Raw genomic sequence first — 21,062 nt, 5'->3', positions numbered from 1 at the left:
CTCTGCCTGCAGTTCTTGGTGTGACAGTGACCTGTGCTGGGGCTTGTACATCTGGCTTAAGGGTGCTGGGATGTTCAGTTGCACTGCTCGAGGTATATACCTCTTTGCATGGCCAGGGATAACAGACAAAATTGAACTTCTGACCGGTTGCTTTTCAGTGCTTTCTGATGAATGTAGCATACTGTAGACTGCTGTGCATTCATCTTGGGTTGGAGGTGGAATCTTGATCGGGGGGAGGTCATCACAACCATCAGCAGATCTCTTTCTCTAGGCCTTTGTGAAACCTATCTGGCTCCCTTCTGCATACCCTACTGTCTTTATGGCTGCCATACTAGGCTCGTTCCAGCTACAGGCCTTATCAGTGCATGCCGTGCCACTCAGTTTGTTCACAGCTGCTAGCAAAGCGTAGAGTATGGCACCTACATGTGAACACACTTCCCCTAAACCGGCCATACATGTGCAGTGGCCAAATCGCACCAATCCCTCTTTCTCCACAGCAACCCAAGCTGTCAACTGGGAGTCATTTAACCTGTAGGAATGGTTTACCTGACATTTGGGAGGGAGAACGTTTTGATTATATTTATGTTATAAGGGACTGTGTCAACCTAACCAAAATATTCATGCATTGTCACTACTGCCCTAGAATGCTGACTGAAAAAGTGATACTAACAACCCAGATCAAAGTTAGATAACGCTAATTAACAATCACCTTCGCTTTGACAATGAAAAAATTCTTGTCATTCACCTCCCAAACGGCAGCATTATTGACCCATCCAGATTGAAAATACATATAACTGTCCTTACTTTTGTATGCTCTCATCCTGGCGGCTGTGTAAGGGGAGGGATTCTCCACAAGATAAATGTAAACATCTCCGAATTGGAGGTCTGGCAAGTGCCCAAAACTTGCAGTTTAAACATATACCTGGTATTTTGTTCCTTGGAGAGATGATTTAAATATTCGTGGCTTGAAACCGTTTGGAAATTGACAGGTTTGCGTTGTTGTTCTCCAGCGTTTCCAGTGTTAGCCATCATCTTGGAACCGTTTTTTTGCCCTCCAGGGGGCAGCGTGAGTCACGTGACTGAAAACTATGTATTGGGGAAAGGAAGTCTCTTGTCCCATAGAGTTCAGGTACTGCAAACATCACGTTCGGCCGACCGCTGGGGACGTTAGGATTTTTCGATGGCCTGATAGTGTGTGTTTTCCAAACCTGTGCCGTGTCATCCAACTCATCCTGTTAAAAGCAAGAATATAAAAACAGTAAATACATTAAGGAAGAACTATAAATGCATATCCAGGGCTGTTCGCAGATTTTTTTTAAGTGGTAGCACTGGTGCCAGCAAGCACAAAAATTCAGTAGCATAAAAATACATTTGAGATTCACAATCAATAATATATCCTTGTGTGCAGTAATAATTGCAGAAAAAATTAATAGGGCTGCACTTATTTGGACAAGAGTCTAACCTGCCAATAGCAACTTTTGCTGATTCAGAATTGTTTCCCCCCCCATAGAACAATAATATGAATGTCTATAACTGTATATTGTTTATGTATAATTATTATATTAATGATAAACATTTTTAGAACATTTCCTTTTAATTAAAACCAAACTTTATACATTGAACACTGCCTATTTCATTAATTAGTAAACCTATTTCTGCAATTTAGGATAAATTAAATAGGTTGTTGTGAATGTTTTCGGAGTAGTTCTTCAATGGCTTATTTCAAAATGTGTCTATAGGCTACTGTTGACTGCTCTCAGCTCTCTGCAGCTGAAGGACAAGATGTGTCCAGCCAAAGTGGCGGCTGGACTCAACAACGACTACTTTACCCAGTTTGGTGATTGTTAATTTTGAGCCCTCTAAGCATGGCGTGCATCATCCTCTCTGTGTCTCAAAGACAGCATCTGTTCATTAACAACCTGTCGCACTAGTGCGATTAGCCTACCAAATTAAATCAAGCACAACATTGTAGCATTCACCCTCATCCCCCCCAACCTGTCTCTTCCTTTCATGTCCCTCTCTGTCAACTCCTCTGTTTATCTCTCCCTTTTCTACTTTTCCTCTTCTTCCTCTAATCCTACCCCTCATATCTCACTCACATGAGCTACACATATATACACACAGTGGCGGATCTTCCATTAGGCAAACCTAGGCAAGTGCCTAGGGCCCCAACCAAAAAATAAATATATATATATATATATATATATCTGAAACTGATTTTACTGTGGAGAGTTGAGTGGCAGTGCACTTTGGGTTTATTGCGATTCTAAGAGTATTGGGATGGTTATTTGTTTTGTGTACGTGTTTCAAAAATGAGGGCCCCATGTCTATATTTTGCCTAGGGCCCCAAAATGGCTAGATCCGCCCCTGTATACACATGTATATAATTCATTTACTCACCTGGATGAGTCCCATGCAACAAAACTGAAGGAGACCTTTATCCAGAAACCCACCATCAAAGAAACCGTTGTCTCTGAGGTCTGCAAACAAAGTTAACCAGAACTCCACGCACTCCCTACGGAGAAAACCCCACCAATATTCAATCCTTTGATTGGCAGTGCTGGCTCCCTCCAAGTAACTGTCAATGGTGCAGTCTGGCTGGATGGGGACGAGGAAACGCTGAAAGCCTCTGACGTAGCCATTTTCGGTTCCAAAATCGCCGCGCACAACTCTGGGACAGCCACCAAAACGCTGCACTGCTTCTATGTAATACCCTCCGATCAACTTTGGGTCACTGCTTGTTGTGTAAGCATTGAGCCAAATCATTTTCCTTGAGAAGCCATCAATACTTCCATTGATACAAATGCCATATGGCTTAAGTTTATCATAAGAGTCAATGTGCCATATGAAGTTCGGCCCCTTAGAGAAGTAGTTTCGTCGTCTGAGACGTCTCGCTAGCCTTCTTGACACTCCTCTTGGATCGAGCTCTTTTAACAACAACCACACATCCTCTTTCCTCACACGCAGTCCATGCTCCCTGCATTTAGCGTACATCCATCGGTACCCGTGAAGCTGTCCGGAGTACTGCAGTTGGTGGCTAATAAAATCAACCAGGACCGACAGGTCAGAGTACGCCTTGCGGCGAGAGTGTCCCCTATCTCGCAGTATCCTCTTGAGATGTCTCTCACTTATCTGGAAAGCGTGCCTACTGGCAAGTATGGATTTGATGTCCGAATATTTGAGGCCAAGCTCAAAATAAACATCGATGAATCTCCCGAACTCCATCGTTGTGGTTGTTAGGTTTTCCTCTGACCCGGAAGTTCAATTCTGACCCGGAAGTTCGTTTGCGATATCTCGCAAAGTCTTTTGCGATATCTCGCAAAGCCTTTTGCGAGATCTCGCAAACCAATTTTTTTTTTTCCTCCATGTCCCTTGGGGGGCTCCGTAATGAACTGATGTTGGATTGGGACCACTTAATGACTTTTTGATTGAATAATTTGTTAAATGCAATAATTGAATTATAATATTCAAACTGGTGTTATAATGTATGGTTATTTTCTCATGCAATTCCATGCAACATATTGGTTCTGTGGAATTATTATACAATTAACTTAAAATTGCACTAGACAGCAATAACATTAGTTTGGATGGATTCTGATTAGCAGTCACTGTTTTAGCTATACTCCACCTCAGCCTCTCCAAAGCCTTGCCCTTTATGCTATGTCCTGGTTGACCAATTTATACCTTCAATGTGTTTTTTTTCACTTGAATCCGTGAAACGCATGAAGTTTATTTTTTTACTGCCATTTATGAAATAAATATGAACTAATGCCACAATTATTCATGTCCGCAATCATCACAGAGTCCACAAGCAGCGCAGGTCGCAATCAACGATGGGTCACAATCAATCAAATCGGACCGTCGAATTCTGCGACCCCACTGTACACGCGGGAAAAGTAGTCAAACCCGAACCAAATTTTTTCAGGTAATTTGTCGTCCTCATATCTGTATGAGTAAACAGTTATTCATGTCTGCGATCATCAAAGAGTCCACAAGCAGCAGGTCGCAATCCACGATGGGTCACAATCCATGATAGCTGGTGGGTTATCCAAAAAGAGGCATTGCTGTCAATTAACCTACCTGCCTCATTTTGTAAACAACGATGACGTCGGATGTGTCTGATTAGTTCCAATTTGAATTCCGTAACATAAATAGATTGACAACCGTTATCAGAAAGTTAACGTACACTTTTTGAGCAGCAGTTTCAAGAGCGCATTTGTATAATATAGGCTATATTATGGAGAAACAAATGTTTGAGGAGTTGAGGGAGATTCTCATCAATGGAGAATTTCCCAATGAAACTGACAAAAAACAGCGCTGGACAATTCGACGACGAGCCTTGATCGATGGTATGCCCAAACTAGATATTTAATATATTTTATCAATAAATAATTTATCAATAAATTATGCAGTTATGCATTGCAATTCATGTGAGGCCTGTAGGCCAAATTAAACCAGGCTTAAAGGGTTCTCAACAATTGCCATCCTCTTCTAGACGGCAAATTGTTTTATGTCAGACACAGGGGCTCGGACAAGGAGGAAAAGTTGAAAGTGGTCTGTGGGGCAGCTGAGCCGATGCCTTATTTAAAGAATTTCACTGCAGCAACATTGGTGCACACTGCGGCCAAATTCGTACCAGGACAGGGATTTCACAAAGGTTCTACTGGCCTTGCATGCCCACGACATTGATAATTGGGTTTGTTTTTGCTTTCATATTTAACAATTTTCTACTTTATTCATCACAAGAAACGGCAAATCACATGAAAATATCTTAGGTATCAGAATGCACTGTGTGTCGGCAAAATCGACATGACCTCAAGCTTGGCACAGAGTATAAACCAATAAAGGTAAACATTTCCTTCATTCATCATATTTTCATCATATTTCATGTGTGAATGACATAGCAATTACCTCTTTCTCTGTCTTTCTTTCTTTTCAAATAGACCAAAGTTCCTTTTGAACTAATAGGCATGGACCTGGTTGGCAAACTTGTGATAACTGATCAGGGAAATCAGTACATTTGTGTAATGGTAAACTACTTTACACGATAGTCACAGCCACAGGCCTATGCCATCAAATCCAAATCTGCCGCCAATGTCACAAAGTGCATTCTGAAATTTGTCTATCAATTTGAGGTGCCACAGAGAATACTCACTGACCAAGGAAGAGAATTTGTCAACCAAGTATGTCTTTTTATCGCTATTTTAGCAAACATTTGACCTTTCAAATTATTATGTTTTATTTATTCAATGTTACAATGGGGTTAATTTGTTCTCTGCACCAGTCATACAGATCAACACCGAGGTGTGCCAAATTTTGGGGATAAGGAGTCTCTGTTCCCCATACCACCCCCAGACGAATGGGTTGGTGGAGAGATTAAATGGCACTATACAGAGGTTAAAAGATGCATTTTATAACTAGATCAATTGATAAAATTACCTTGTTATAAATCGAAGAAACAGCATTTAACATACTCAAATAAAAGGGTAACATTAAACTTTTTTAAACTGTCTAGAGCTCTGGGGAAGCTCGCAAGAGAAAAACCCAACATATGGGATGGATACCTGGATGCTGTCATGTTTGGTTTGTGCACCAAAAGGCAGCTCACAATCCGCTTCTCTCCATTTTTCCTGATGTTTGGGAGGGAAGCAAGGTATCCATCTCAGGTGCAGGAAAACTATGAGGTTAGTTGGAATGTTTATATATATTCTCTTGTTCTTCAAAAAACAGTTTTGAACAATTATTGAATGACGTTAGTTATGAACTGTAATCAAATTAAATAACCAATTTGGTTTTTTACAGGTCGATGGGTCCTTTGAGGAGCAGTTCAATGAAGAGGAGGTTGCAATGGACATCGAGCGACAGGACAAAGTTGTCAACATTGTCCAGCAAAAGCTGGAGAAGGTTCAGGAGAGAACCAGAGGGAGACTGCAATCCCTGCGAAAGAGAAAGAGCTTTAAGGTGGGGGACATGGTGTGGAGGAATAATGTCCGTAGCCTGCAGCGAAAAGGGGGAAAGCTCGATCCTGAGTTTCTTGGGCCGTTCACAGTGGTGAACATTGAAGAAAAAAGTGTTGCCCTTGGGGATAGTTCAGGAAAATCTATCCACAAGGTCAACACTGATCACCTGAAGCTGAACAATACCCCAACCCCAAGTATTCCTCGTAGGTTAAGATTTCCACCAGCCTCTTCCATTACCTCCACTCCACCTGCTGCCACCTCCACTCCACCTGCCACCTCCACTCTACCTGCCGCCTCCACTCCACCTGCTGCCACCTCCACTCCACCTGCCACCTCCACTCCACCTGCTGCCACCTCCACTCCACCTGCCACCTCCACTCTACCTGCCACCTCCACCTGCTGCCACCTCCCCTCCACCTGCCACCTCCACTCATAATTATCCCTCCCTGCTACTTTGTAGTTCCCCAAAACACCCTGAAACAACTTGAGTCTCACATACTTATGCCACCATATGCCACTAACAGTGCAAGCAGGCCAATGGCAACAAGGCACGCAGTCATTCCTCCCTCACTTTAAAAACCAACAGCCTCCACTGTACGAATGGAAATACATTTACCATGAGATCATGTTCTCACTTGCTGTGTGTGTATGTGTTTCCGTTGCCGTGTTCCGATATCCATACTTCCATGAGTACACCTAAACAAAGTACACTATCCGCACTCACTAAGTGCGCTAATTTTCAGATGTCAGTGTTGATCCAAATCGAATACTCCGCACTAACCGTAAATTACGATCACGACTGCCGCCGCGGCTCCTCCCCCGCAATAAACATTCCGCTTTGATCGGTGAACTCTTTAAGCCGAGCAGCTATAAAAAGCTATAAAAACTACAAAATGACTTTTAATGCAGGCTATGTGGAAAATGCGCCGACTTTGGCTCAGCCTGGCTCCGCCCTCTTCCGCTACGTAGCTAAGATGGCTGCCGTTGAGAATGAAAAGTGTACATCGCCACACACTTGACCGTTTTGAGTACACCATCCGGGTCCTTTCAGTACACTTATTTTCGCCCGATCTGAATCGGAACGCCCTGCTCAAACTTAGGCTAGTAAGTAGAGATATTGGAACACGGCATGTGTCTCTGTTCTAGTGCTTCATCTTTGTACAGCTGACAGCAGCTAACAATAAATAATATTATTTTTAAGTACAAATGTACCTCCTGCATGAGATGTGCGTAGCAGAATAGGGCCACAGTCCTACGCTACTGTATGTTGTTATATTTTATAACATCTGTCATAATGGTGGTACTTGGGTAGACAAATATTATCTGTGGTGGTACTCAGTGTAAAAAGTTTGAGAACCACTGATTTAAGGAAATATTTTGAGTAAGTCCACTGAATTGCTTTTTATCGATTTTTTTATATTTCATATTGGTCAATATCTTATTAAATACATACTCGGAAGAATAATAAATGTTCTCTGCATTTGGCATTCGGGACCTCAAAAACTGGCCTTAGTGAGTGTCTTCATTAATTAGGTTACACAGGTAACAAAGAGAGAAGTGGAGGGTCTCAGTAGCACTCACATTAATACAGTTTTAGTAGCGGATTAACGCTCCCGCTACGAAAGCAATCCCAGTACGAGTTCCCACCGATCAGTCCAGTTTTTAAAGTTTTCCGTTGACTGTCCTGTCTGAACCCGATTTGTACCTTGAGTTCTCCTGCCAATTTGGTTCTGACCTCACGCTGTCAGATGTTTATACCCAGGGGCAGTTCTAGGGGCGGGGCCACAGGGGCCCTGGCCCCCGCTGGAATCTGATTGGCCCCTGTTCCGTCAATCAATTGACGAGCTGAACTACCTGAGAATTCAACAATCACAGATGCAGTTCCAGACCCAAACTATTGGGGGCAGTAATGTGTCAATGCAACTTAGGAGAAGAAGCGGACCTGCTGAGGTCACCCCCCCCCCCCCTTGCCCGTCAACAACTCTGCGCAAGGCCGGCACGGCCCCTGAATGTAGCATGTGGCCCCTTAATGGCCCCTGTTTCAGAAAAAGGGGCCCTCTCTTTCTCCAGAGGGAGAGAGAGAGGGTGGAGAGGGTGAGAGAGGGAGTTGGAAGTTGCTTTAGTTGCTTTTTTAAAGAGCTAAATGCAAAACTGCTAAATGACGATGGATTTCGCAAAAACAGAAAATGACGTGTTTCTATTGTAATAATCGGAGATAAACAAGAGTCACCAAATAGCACAAAAATATGAAAGCAACTCATACTTGGATTGCCCTCCATTCCCAGTACGAATTCCTACACACCCGTCCAGTTTAAAAGTTGGCCGTTGAGTTTTGTTAGTACGGATCTGTGTTCTGCCGGTACGGTCTGCTGGGTTTGTCTCCCCCTTGTGGTCGTCCGACTTTACTGCAGGAAGCGGTCCAGCTTCCACTGGATTTTGTGGAAGGCGTCCTGGCCGAGGTAGTCTGGGCGGCCGGCCTCCCACTGCTGCCGTTGCTCCTGCTGCGGGGCCGCTGCCACGGCCTCCGCCTCCGTTGGAGCCTTCGCTTCGGCCTCCGTCTTAGCCTCTGTCGCAGCCTCTTTCTTAGCCCCTGTCTCGGCCTTCATTGTAGCGTCCATCGCTATCTCCATTTTAGCCTCAGTTTCGGCCATCGCTTCAGCCTTTGTCTCGGTTCCAGCCTCCGTCTCGGCCTCCGTCGTGGCCTCGGTCACAGCCACTGTCCTGGAAAACTACAAAAAGAAAATTTCAAGAAGAGTACGGCAGTAAGATTACTACAGAGAGAGACATACAATGTAATTAAGTAATAAAATAGCATCGAAAAGCAATAGAAAACAAAGGCAAAGTATAAAAATTGCATTGTAGTGCAAATGCACTGTATTTAAGATTTAGCAGAAAGCTAAAGCAAACATAAAAGTCTTCACTTAGCGATAATATACGAGCGAGAGATCGCTCGGCAGCCAGGGAATTTAGATTTAACACACTGCATTGAGTCTTCTACCACCGAGTCTGAGTTTGAGAATCGCATAAAAACCTGAACTATGCATCAATTATCCCCAGCTGAACCCAAGACCCTCTATATATTCTGCAGAGACCTTCATAGTCCTGAGATAAAATTGTCATCCCAAAAGAAGAGTCTGCGTGTGTGTCTGTGTGTCTGTGTGTTTACAACACGTTATTGTCCTTCATCCGCTGTCCTTTGGTCTTCAAAAGAGGCAGGACAAACAAATATATAAAAATCGATGATAAAATGAAACGACTCCAATTCCACTCTGATTTTTCCTCAGCCTCCATTTGTAAGTCACATTTGTTTTTAAAGAGCTAAATGCTCAACTGCTAAATGATAATGCATCCAGCTTTAGTTTTTAAAGAGCTAAATGCTAAATGCTAAACTTCTAAATGACGATGCATTTCACAAAAACCCTAAAACAAAAAAGGACGAAATCTCTGTCCGTGAGGGCTCGGTATCGCTATGGATCTCCAACATCTTTTGATTTGGAACAGTGGAACGACTTTCATTACAACCACCAGGTGGCGTACATTTCCCTTTTTATTTCCATCTCCACGCATTTGTTTAGATTACGACAACAGAGGTGGTCCGACTCAGTGAATAATAGTATATCCACCACGCCACGTCGTAAATTGATCGGCTTTGGATTTACACGTTGCATGCGTCACGGGGCGTATGAGGTTCTACAGTGTGGTGGTGGGGGATGGTTTCACCTTCTCTGTGACCTCCTCCTCCATCACTGTGTCTGACGGCTTCCCCATCTCCTCCTCTGGACTTGACTGTTGGTGGATTGGGGCAGAGCTTGAGGGGCTGAACTTTGCTCCAGATGGAATTTCAGGGGCTCTCGTCCTGAGTTCAGGAGAAACAGAGTTGGAGTTCGGTTAACTCTGAGGGAAGGAAATGATTTAGACCATCAAAGAAACAAATATCATCAAATGGGTGAATTGTATATATACACTGTCTATGTAAGGGATAATGCCCGACGAGGTGTCCATAATAAGGAATTAATGGACGACGCGGGGGCCTTAGAACCGTCCGAGAAGCAGCGGAGGACGGTTGTGTAACACCCTGAAAAGGGGAGAGGTAAATAATCACCCTCGACACGGTGCTCTCTCTGTCGTGCCTTCGACAAGAATGTATTACTATTTCAAAAGTATTTAGATGTGCAATGTTCTTCAAAATAAAAGTATTAAAGGTAGAAAATATACAATTTCTTCCCATTCAAATATTAACTTCACAGTCCGTTAAACTAGTCTTCTTAACTTTAAAATGTTCTCACCTATTAAGTAAACTCAAACCAAATATTGCACTTGTAGTCATTCCACTCACGCTATTCCTATTATTCCCTCTCTTAAAGAGTTACATTGTGAATCAAACAAATCCATACTCTGGCCTAAATACACACTAATAGCTTACAACCTTACGTATGCACAATGTGTTACACTTTAACCAAACTCAAACATGGTCTCACACATGTCTCATGGCGCACTCTACTGGACATGGCGGAATAGCGGTTTAACTGAATTTACACTAATTAATACAGCAACTTCTCAAAAAGCTTCTAACAATGCTTTCAACCTCTAAATTCAGTCATAATGTTGACAAAACACAATCGAAACACGTTAGCAAACACGCAAACATATTCTAAAAGTTAAGACCATTAATACTCATCTTCATACCTAAAAAGGGGAGAAGTAAATAATCACGCTCGACACGGTGCTCTCTCTGTCATACCTTCGACAAGCATGTAGTAGTGATGGGTCGGTTGACAACAAGCCGGTTCCAAGAGTCAGCTCTTTTAAGTGAACAACGGGAGTTGGTTCCCGACCGCGAGCCGTTTATTTTTTTTAATTTATAAAGTTTGCCTAGGCAGAATGATATGAAGATCTCCGCTCTACGGGTGCTCCGTGCATGCTATGCATGAGTGCAGTGACTGACTGTCAGGTTCATGCATACAACCAATAAAGTGGGGATAGACAAGGATCATACCATTAAGCAAGCAGCACGGGGCGGGGACGCGCATTTCTAATTGATATTAGAAAATTTACTTTTCACTTTTGAATACTACTAGGATGTATTGATTGATAATTTAAGAGATATATAAGCCTACATATATACGAATCATAAGTCAAAACTGGCTACATTTGGCTGAATTATGGAAGGTATAAGTGGTAATATGAAGAGCTGTTTGGGAGCTGAAAGAGCTGGCTCTTGTTGGTGAGCTGATCCAAATGATCCGGCTCCCTGAATAGACCCGAAATTCCCATCCCTAGAATGTACAGTAGCATCGTGGCCGAGTGCTTCCCTTTCCGAACTCGGTAGGCATAGCTAACCAATCAATGGTACTCAAAATAGAATAACGAGTCGATCACAGATCTAATCTTTATCTCAATACTCTTTAAACACGTATTTGAACATTAATATTTTAACCTTTTCATAACATTTAAAGCTCTCATACAGGACACGTTTGAAAAAGCACTTTTTAACCATTATAGCTATGAACTATTTATGAGTAAATTCTATTTTAAATGCTCTTTTAACCGTTTTAATTGCTTATTGTGCTTACAATATTACAATAATAGATTTCTTATAAAATCAATAAAAATCTATCTGTTATACTTGCCTCAGGCAAAGTCGATTAATTCCAGATTGTGGACACCTTGAAGGGCATTATCCCGCTTATACCATGGTCACTTGCCAAAGAAAAAAATTAAGACCATTTATTAATATTTTCATGCGTTTTCTAAAACGCATCAAAATATAAAGTTTTTCACAAGCCATAATTTAGTTTCCCTGGTAACGCCTGAGGGTTTGAGTAATACCTGGAACAATCATTACCCTCCCGTAAGGTTCTTATGCAACGGAAACGTTGTTCAATCCTCCAGTAAGTAGGACGGACCTTAGATACGACTTGGCAACGGGAGACATTCTAGTCCACTCAGCTATGAGCCAGAGAACGTAACGTTATGCTAGCAAGATTCAAAGTCAATAACACTGCGTACGGTTGACAAACAGTAAATATAATTTGACAGTAGGGTTAACAACAAGAATAGCTAGCTAAGCAGCCATGTCATTGACCCCAAATCGTAACGATAAGAACACATTTAGTATATCTTATCATGTGCTGACAGCAGGGGGCGTTCCAGTTAGACGAGTCAAGTAAGCTGCTGAAGCCGGAAGCGATGGAGATGCTTTATCTGTAGCATGAATGAAGCTCACGTCATATATAACAGTAGAGTTCTATCTCTTTAAGTAACTAATGTGTCGTTATTGAAGAACCCACAAACCCCAACAAAACGTTCACAAACAAATGATCAACTGCGAGTAGGTGTCCATATATCAGGGATGAATGGACACCCTGCAGCCAATCAGAATAGAGTATTCCCCCCACCAAGCGCACCTTCGCGTGGACGCCGGAGTCCGAGACCGCCTTTCAGGGCCTCAAACGGCGCTTCATATCCGCGCCCATCCTCATTCAACCTGACCCCACTCTCCAGTTCGGGGCGGAGGCCGACGCCTATGACACCAGAGTGGCCCGGTGCTCTCCCAGCTTTCCTCCCCCGACCACAAGCTCCACCCCGGTGCCTTCTTCTCCCAAAGGTTGTCCCCGCCTGAGCGAAATTATGACGTTGGCAACCGCAAGCTCTTGGCTGTCAAGCTTGCCTTGGAGGAGTGGCGACATTGGTTGGGTGCGGAGCATCCGTTTATCGTTTGGACCGACCACCGCAAGCTGGCCTATATCCAGTCAGCAAAGAGGCTGAACTCCCGACAGGCCAGGTGGGCCCTCTACTTTGGTCGGTTCAACTTCTCCCTCACCTACCGTCCCAGCTCCCAGAACGTCAAGCCGGATGCCCTGTCTCGCCTGTACTCCCCCGAGGACTTGTCTGATCGCCACTCTCACCTGGGAGGTGGAGTCCGCGGTACGTCTTGCGCAGGGGCAGCAGCTAGACTCCTTAACCGGTCCCCCTAACCGATTGTTCAACCCAGACTCTGCACGGTCCAGGGTACTGGCCTTGGCGCATTCCTCCCGGCTCACCTGCCACCCAGGTATCACCCGCACCTTGGACTTTCTCGGTCGGCGATTCTGGTTGTCCACCATGGACGCCGCTTGTTTATTTCGGAATATACAGTCTGCGCCCGGAATAAAACCTTTACTCGTCCCCGTTCTGGTCTACTGCGGCCCCTACCCATCCCTAGCCGTCCCTGGTCACACATCGCCCTGGACTTCGTCACCGGTCTACCCACGTCCGAGGGGAACACCACCATCCTAACCGTGATCGACCGTTTTTCAAAGGCCGCACACTTCATCGCAATCCCAAAGCTTCCCTCCTCAAGGGAGACCGCCGACCTCCTGGTCAGGCACGTGTTCCCCAGTTCACCTCCCAAGTCTAGCGGGCGTTCTGTAAGGCTCTTGGTGCCACACCAAGAGCCGCATTTCACCCCCAGTCTAATGGACAATCCGAGCGAGCCGAGCTGAATTGGAGGACGAGATAGCGGTCCCGTCCAGACCCACCTGTGCAGGTGCCGGCGCACTTGGAAACGCAGACGTGCTGCGCTGCTCCGCGCATCCTCCCGCTCCCAGTTGCAGGCCAATAAGCGTTGTCTACCTGCCCCCCAGTACGCTCCCGGACAGAGGGTTTTGCTTCGGGCAAAGGATCTTCCCTTGAAGGGAGCACCCCCCAAACTCTCCCCCTGTTTCATTGGTCCCTTCAAGATCGAGACTATCATTAACCCCTGTGCCGTTCGTCTCAGACTCCCCCCATCCCTCCGTGTGCATCCGACCTTCCATGTCTCCCAGGTCAAGCCCGTCTCCACCAGCCCGTTGTCTCCCCCCGCCCCGCCTCCACCTCCTCACAGGATCATTGACAACCACCCAGCGTGGACGGTTCGTCGCCTCCTGGATGTGCGGCGCCGCGGCCGGGGCCACCAGTACCTCGTCGACTGGGAGGGGTATGGTCCTGAGGAGCGCTCCTGGGTTCCCCGGAGTCGTATTCTGGATGCCTCGCTCATCCGGGACTACCATCGAGATCACCCGTCTGTGGTTGGCCGTCCGTAGAGGGGGGGGTACCGTTACGCCACGTCCTGCTACACGGCCCAACACCCCCGTCTAGTGGCCGCTTGGCGCCACTGGTCTTCACTCTCTCAACACACCTGTCTGCAATCTGCAATCGCCGTTCCCTACTTCAGCCGGGGTTACTCCAGTAACCCTTTTCCCTCTTCTGTAGTTCTCCGATCGTCACCCTGTTCACCCGTTGCCGAATCCTCGCCTGCCTGACTACCCGCCTACCGCCGAGCCCCTGCCTGCCTGACTGCCTGTGACCGAACCCTCGCCTGCCTGAACACCGCTTGCCTAGCCCCGGCTTGTCGTTACCCCTTGTTCCAACAAACCCCATTTCCTTTCAACCCCCTCTCTGCCTCCCTGTGTCAAGCGTTTGGGTCCTCTCGTCCTGTCCCCATAACAAACAGACAATAAGTGCGCACATTAAGTGCCAGGACGTACAGCATACAATAAGTGCAAAAATTAACATACGTTAATAACGTTTGTAATTTTGCCCTCAAATTATCACAATCAAGACATCAAAACAGTAAAACCATCATGGCATGCATGCTCCTGGAGAGTGTGCTGTGCTTAACGGGCGCCGCCTGCTGTAGGTATTCTCTCCACCAGAGGGTGACAAACTCATCCCTGCCGGTGGCCCCCGGGCCCTCACTCCCCGGGCCCTCACTCCCCTGGCCGGAATGCCACGGCTTGAAGGCCCCCAGGAAATGGATGATCCTGGCGTTATGGCCATACCTGGGTGGTCACAAATGAAAAAAAGTTTTTAAAATAGTTTTTTGAGAGGTATGTCAACGTACAGAGTGGCCTTGTCTCAAGGGCTGTCTGAATTGTTTTAAATAGTGTTCGGGTGCTCACAGTTCACCTGGACTCTGCACAGCCTCCCCCCTTACACCCCATCACCCATTGTCCTTCATTACCCTACTAAAAACACCCCTCTTATGCACTTATCGTATGTTTGTACGTCCTGGGACTTAAAAACAGTACTTAGCATCATTTACCATCTTATCCTATCTATCTTTGTTGTATACGGGGAATGGGTTAACCTAGTGATGTGCTTGGCACTTGGTTCTATGAACATCCTTACTGTACCGACAGAGATATATTGTTGTTTCTGTTTCTTCTGACAAATGGTCTTATTGTATGTCGCTGTGGATAAAAGTGACCCTAAGTAAGTAAGAGCCCTGAATGTAAATGTAAATGTGCTTTGGTGTGGTTAAAAGCCAAGCGTAGCGACGTAGCAGGAGGGGGCTACCTCTGGAAGGCGGGGAGGTAGGTGTAGACTGAGCTGATGCTCAGGTTGTAGAGGAAGGGCAGGCGTCTGTTGATGTCCTTCACGGCCCAGTCGCTGAACACCGAGTTAAGAAGACCCTGGTCCCCCCCTGTAATGAGAGAGAGTCCCGGGAATGAAGGGTCAGGGTCCCTAAAAGGAAACGCAAAGGGCTTGCTCCATTTGAGTTTTGATCGGTTACCAATTACCATATAATGACAAAGTTCTTTCAATTTATTTGAAATATTATGCTTTGCTAGAATAGGATGCTAGAATGATATGCTAACATGCTATGCTAATATAAAAATAAAAACGTATTAAAAACAAACACAGATTTAAAATTCGAATTGGAACTCAAATTAAAAAAAAGGCGGCCAACCATCGAAGCTGCCGTGCCGCCGGACTTGGTCCAGCAGGCGGGCGTGGGTCTCCAGGGAGGGCCGGAACACGAACACCCCCGTGTTGAAGCAGTCAGGCCAGCCGGGGTCAGGCGCCGCCGACAGCTCCTCTCTCTGGAAGAGCTCGTCCACGTTCTGCAGCACCTGATGGGAGGAAGGGCGTTTTGAGGCTTTTCAAGGCGTTTCAGGGTGTTTTGAGGCATTAAAGGGAATTTTGAGGCATTAAAGGGCGTTTTAAGGTGTTTCCAGGGGTTTAGGGTGTTTTGAGGCGTTACAGGGTGTTTTGAGGTGATTCAAGGCTTTTCAGGGTGTTTTAAGGCATTAAAGGGCGTTTTTAAGGTGATTCAAGGTGTTTCAGGGTGTTTTGAGGCATTAAAGGGCGTTTTAAGGTGTTTCAGGGTGTTTTGAGGGATTATAGGGCGTTTTGAGGCGTTTCAGGGTGTTTGAGACGTTTTAAGGTGTTTCAAGGCGTTTCAGGGTGTTTTGAGGTGGTACAGGGCGTTTTAAGGTGATTCCGGTCGTTTTTTGGTCGATGTGTTCGGGGAGGTGGATGTGGGTAGAGCCGTGAACGGGGTTACCCTGGTTAAAGCCCAGGGACTCTCCCTTACAGAGAGAGGCAAAGCTCCCCCCCCCCCCCCTCTAGCTTCTGTTGGTGGCTGTGCACTCTGGTCTGCATACCTATTACTAATGGCGCTTTTCCAGTGGCGGGTACGCTTTGGACCCAGATCGCCTCAGCCCAGTAGTGAGGATGCGGTATAGCCAAGCTCAGTTACGGCTCGCGTTTCCATAGTTGCGGCAGCTACTTAAACATTGTGACCTCAAAGCAGCCCAACACAGTGTAGCCTGCTAATAAATCCAAGGAACAGGAACAACGCGACACAATGAACAGAGAGCAACAATGTAGGACTTTTTGCGCAACCTTTTCTTCAATAAACTAAGCTTTCGCCTTTGTCCAGAAATACCTTGCGGGTACTGTCTTTGTTTGTTATTATCCCCCTGTCGCAAGGAAGTGACTATTCTGTCAAGCAATCAATGGACGGTGTATGTTGCTCGAACTTGCCGTCATCCTTTCAGGCGTTTCAGTACCCCAACGGAGGAGGACTGCGAGGCGAGTACGGCTCAATACGGTTCAGTCAGGATCATGGCCACTTTTTGCGATGGAAATTCGACCTGTGCCGCGCCTTTGTAGACTTAACCGACCCGCAACCATCGGTGGAATTGCGCCATAAGTGTGTGTGTCTTCGTGTGTCTGTGGGTGTGTATGTGTGTCCTCATTTGTGTGTGTTTGGACATGTGTGTGTGTCCTCATGTGTGTGTGTCTGTGTGTGTTTGTCCTTGTGTGTGTGTGTGTATTGCCTTGTGTGTGTGTGTGTACATCAGGGATGGAAATTAACACCCGCCACACGCCATTTGCGGGTGGATTTGTATAGTGGCGGGTGAAATCACTTCACCCGCCACTGTGTCGGGTAATACTTTCCAGTCAGGTCCGATCCAATTTGCAAATTTACATACGGCGCTGCACAGTTCCACAACCATTGCTGTCAACATCCGGCCCCCTTCTTTTTCTACGCCTCTTTTGCTGAACTGCGACTGTCAACATCCAGGATAATATACCGGTACCCATAGAGATAATATGCCGGTATCAACATTCTGTATAGTATCCTAGGCTAATTATTAACATATAAAGAAAGAACTACTAGCGAAAGCAATGTTGCGTTTCCTCACCGGAGGAAAGCGAACAGCTGAGGGGAGTGTAGGCCAGGTACAGGTGGTGGATGATAGTACGCCTGTCATCCCCAAAGAGAAGCGTTCTTTTAATGAGAGATGGCGAACATCGGACAGTGGACAACACAGTCACTGGCTGGTGTTTGACGGGACGAGCCAGAAAATGTTCTCAGCTCTCTGTCGCAAACATGCTTCGGATGGCCACAGGTCCATTAGTTTTGTGAGTGGGACACAAAACCTAAAATTGGAAGCCGTGAAGGACCACGAGTCCTCAAAAAGTCACCGTCACGTTTTGAAAATTTCCAAGGGAAAATCAGCGCCCGAAACCACGACAGTGATAAGGACGCACGTTAGTCTCAAAACAGCCCAGCCTGATAGAATAGCTCTACTATTTCGAGATGCACACGCAATTGCCAAAAAGGGAAGGCCATTTCAAGACTTCGAATGGCACTGCACGCAAGTACATTTTTTATTTTCTATTAGTAAGTAAGTAAGTAAGTAAAGTAAGTAAAATGTATTTATAAAGCACATTTCACACAGCTTTCACTGACCAAAGTGCTGTACATAAAAAATAGTGATATAAATAAAATAAAGTAAAATAAAAATAAGTAAACAAGTAATTACAATATGAGACGAGCAACAGTAGGCAGATAGATCAACAGAAACAATGACAACAGGAACAGAGACGCCAATGACAACAAGAGACATATACAGAGTTACAGATGGGGCAACAGCCGGAGGGTTAGAAAGCTAGGAAGGATAGAGTGAAAAGGTGAGTTTTGAGCCTAGACTTAAAAACAAAGATGGACGGAGCATTTTTAATGTCCAGGGACAGTTGGTTCCACAGCCGTGGCGCTGCAACTGCAAAGGCTCTGTCACCTTTTCGCTTGAGCCTTGACCGAGGCACATGGAGGAGAGCATTGCCAGATGATCTGAGAGACCTGGGGGCTTGGTGGGGATGGATAAGGTCAGAAATGTAACTAGGGGCCTGTCCATTAAGAGCTTTAAAATCAGTAAAACCTTGAACTGAATTCTAAAATTAACAGGAAGCCAATGCAAGGAGGCAAGAACTGGTGTGATGTGGTCATGTTTTTTAGTGCCTGTCAGCAGTCTTGCAGCTGCATTTTGGGCCATCTGAAGGCGGTTTAGTAGGGACTGGGGTAGGCCTATGTATAAGGAATTACAATAGTCCAGCCGTGATGTAATGAAGGCATGGATGATTTTTTCAAGGTCTTTAGGAGACAGGAAAGGTTTGATTTTGGCAATTACGCGTAACTGGTAAAAACTGTTTTTGACAGCAGCACAAATTTGCTGACAAGAGTGTATTTTGATTTGGGAGGGCCAAAGATCATGACTTCTGTCTTATTGCTGTTTAACTGAAGGAAGTTAGTTGCCATCCAGCCTTTAATATCCTCCAGACAGTCCAGGAGAGGTTGTAAAGAGTCCTTAGACTTCAGTGGAAGATACAGCTGAGAGTCGTCTGCGTAGAGGTGGAATGAGATGTTATGTTTCCTGATAATGTTCCCTAGCGGGAGCATGTACAGGCCGAAGAGGACTGGTCCAAGGATGGACCCTTGTGGGACCCCATGGGAGACAGGAGCAGTGGATGAAAATAACTGACTGATGGATACTGAGAAAGTCCTATATTTCAGATAGGAGCTGAACCATTCGAGGGCTGTGCCTTTAATGCCAACCCACTGTTCAAGGCGGGTCAGAAGAGTGTTATGATCCACAGTATCAAAGGCAGCAATAAGGTCTAATAAAACCAGGATAGCATTTTCACCAGAATCTAATGTGAGTAACAGATCATTTGTCACCTTTACCAAAGCTGTTTCAGTGCTATGGAGAGTTTTAAAGCCTGACTGAAGGGGTTCTAATATTTCATTTAAATCTAAAAAAAGGTTGCAGATGTGACAGGACAACTTTTTCCATCACTTTAGAAATAAAAGGAAGCTTAGAAATGGGGCGATAATTTTTTAGACACTTAGCATCCAGGTTGTGTTTTTTAAGCAGAGGCTGGACGACCGCATGCTTAAAACATGAAGGGACTGTGCCAGAAGCTAGGCAGGAGTTAATGATGTTTTGAATACTTGGGCCAACTGTATCAAAAGTGTCCTTAATGATATGGGAGGGGACAACATCATGAGGGGAAGATGTGGGTTTCATATGTGAGACTATCTCCCTAAGCTCCTCTAAAGAAACTTGTTTGAATGTGTTAAAAATGACTGTAGCACCTGAACAGCCAGGCGTAATGCTAATAAAGTCTTTATCTGGCTTGGGAGGCCTGTAAACCAATGCGCAGACCAACGGAGTTGTAGTGGATTCTATTTTTACGCACTGTAGCTCAAAGCTAGAGTAATTCCCAGTAGACAGTGTCCGAATCTTTAAACTATTTTTAAATACCAAAGCTACTCCGCCACCTCTTCCAACGCATCTCGGGGTGCTAATGACGGAACAGTTTGTTGGACAGAGTTCACCAAAAGCAGATAACTCACCGGGTCCAGAGGAAATCCAAGTCTCAGTCAAAAACAGTAAATCAAGATCATGACCCGTGAAAAAGTCGTTGAGGATGAACGTCTTATTTGACACAGACCTGCAGTTAATCAGGGCCGTTTTCGCAGAAAGCACAGAAACCTGTTGACAGCGAGTGAGTTCCAGAGATCGGATGTTTTGGAGGTTCACTCCGCCGCTTCGGACGTGCAGTCTTGGTCGGGCCGGACTGGCGGGGATCTGCGTCCGGTATGGAGCGACGGACAGATGGCAGGAGTACCTGGGATCCCACGAACACCGGGCCAAGTAGAGGTCACTGTGTCCTGCATAGACAGTGGAGAGCTGGCGAGTCCGTGGCTGCGCGGGGGAGAAACTCATTTCTCTCCTGATTCTCACCCGGATGCCGCCGCGATTTCCCCTGTTCCTACGCCGTTTCTTACGGTAGCCAGCGCAACAGGGAAGCTGGTGGATACCTAATGCAATAGTTTGTTGCTGCTTTCTGTCAAGTCTGGTCAAAACAGATGTCAAGTGTGTGTGCTGATACATTAATTATCTTAGATAACTGTGTTTTCATTATCTTAGATTGTCTTCATTATCTTAGATAACTGTATTTAGATATCCTCAGTCATTTGAACTATTCAAATAGTATTGTTCATTATTCCTTTCCATTATATTTTCCTAGGCTAGACGAGAGAAAGGGAATCAACATCGGAAAGACCTATGTCAACAGAAAACAGGCCAGGGTGTTTATAAAACACATAGCTGCAGTTCAGAGAGAGGCCCTCCAAAGCAAGTTGTCAGAGACACAGTACGTTGCAATCCTGTCTGATGGGTCAACTGACTCAGCGGTCCTGGAACAAGAGAATCTGTATTTAAGAATCTGTAGGCAAGGCAAGGTGGAGGTCCACTTTGTTGGCATGCAGGATGTGGAGAAGGCGGATGGGGAGAGCATAGCTTGAGCCATAGACACCATCATGAAGACAGTCAGCGAGGAGTGGCAGTCCAAGCTGGTTGCCTGTTAGCCAATCAGAGCACATAACTGAGTCCACGCCTGCCCAGTAGATAAGTCACAACACATAGCCCAGGGGGCTGGAACGCTCCTCCAGGTAACGCATCCTTGTGATGCCCTACTAAGTGTATCTCCACGCGTGCTCAT

General features: G+C 45.5%; 1 protein-coding gene across 1 annotated transcript in view; it reads right to left on the bottom strand.

Moving 5' to 3' along the window:
* Window positions 1-4,993: 4,993 nt before the first annotated feature.
* The window catches only part of LOC130385452 (uncharacterized), a 39,520-nt gene continuing 23,451 nt past the window's right edge, over window positions 4,994-21,062 (bottom strand). Inside the window, exons 5-13 of the mRNA XM_056593956.1 lie at window positions 15,673-15,835; window positions 15,279-15,405; window positions 14,552-14,761; window positions 13,823-14,003; window positions 13,209-13,377; window positions 12,788-13,098; window positions 9,681-9,845; window positions 8,263-8,689; window positions 4,994-5,937 (exon numbers count right to left, since the gene is read on the bottom strand). Coding sequence (XP_056449931.1) covers window positions 8,363-8,689; window positions 9,681-9,845; window positions 12,788-13,098; window positions 13,209-13,377; window positions 13,823-14,003; window positions 14,552-14,761; window positions 15,279-15,405; window positions 15,673-15,835 — 1,653 coding nt within the window. The 3' untranslated portion in view covers window positions 4,994-5,937; window positions 8,263-8,362. The remainder of the gene's footprint in view (window positions 5,938-8,262; window positions 8,690-9,680; window positions 9,846-12,787; window positions 13,099-13,208; window positions 13,378-13,822; window positions 14,004-14,551; window positions 14,762-15,278; window positions 15,406-15,672; window positions 15,836-21,062) is intronic.

This window comes from Gadus chalcogrammus, chromosome 7 (assembly GCF_026213295.1).
Source record: "Gadus chalcogrammus isolate NIFS_2021 chromosome 7, NIFS_Gcha_1.0, whole genome shotgun sequence".
NCBI lineage: Eukaryota > Metazoa > Chordata > Actinopteri > Gadiformes > Gadidae > Gadus > Gadus chalcogrammus.
The sequence above is the reverse complement of the archived record's forward strand: the minus strand, read 5'-3'. Positions and strand labels throughout refer to the sequence as shown.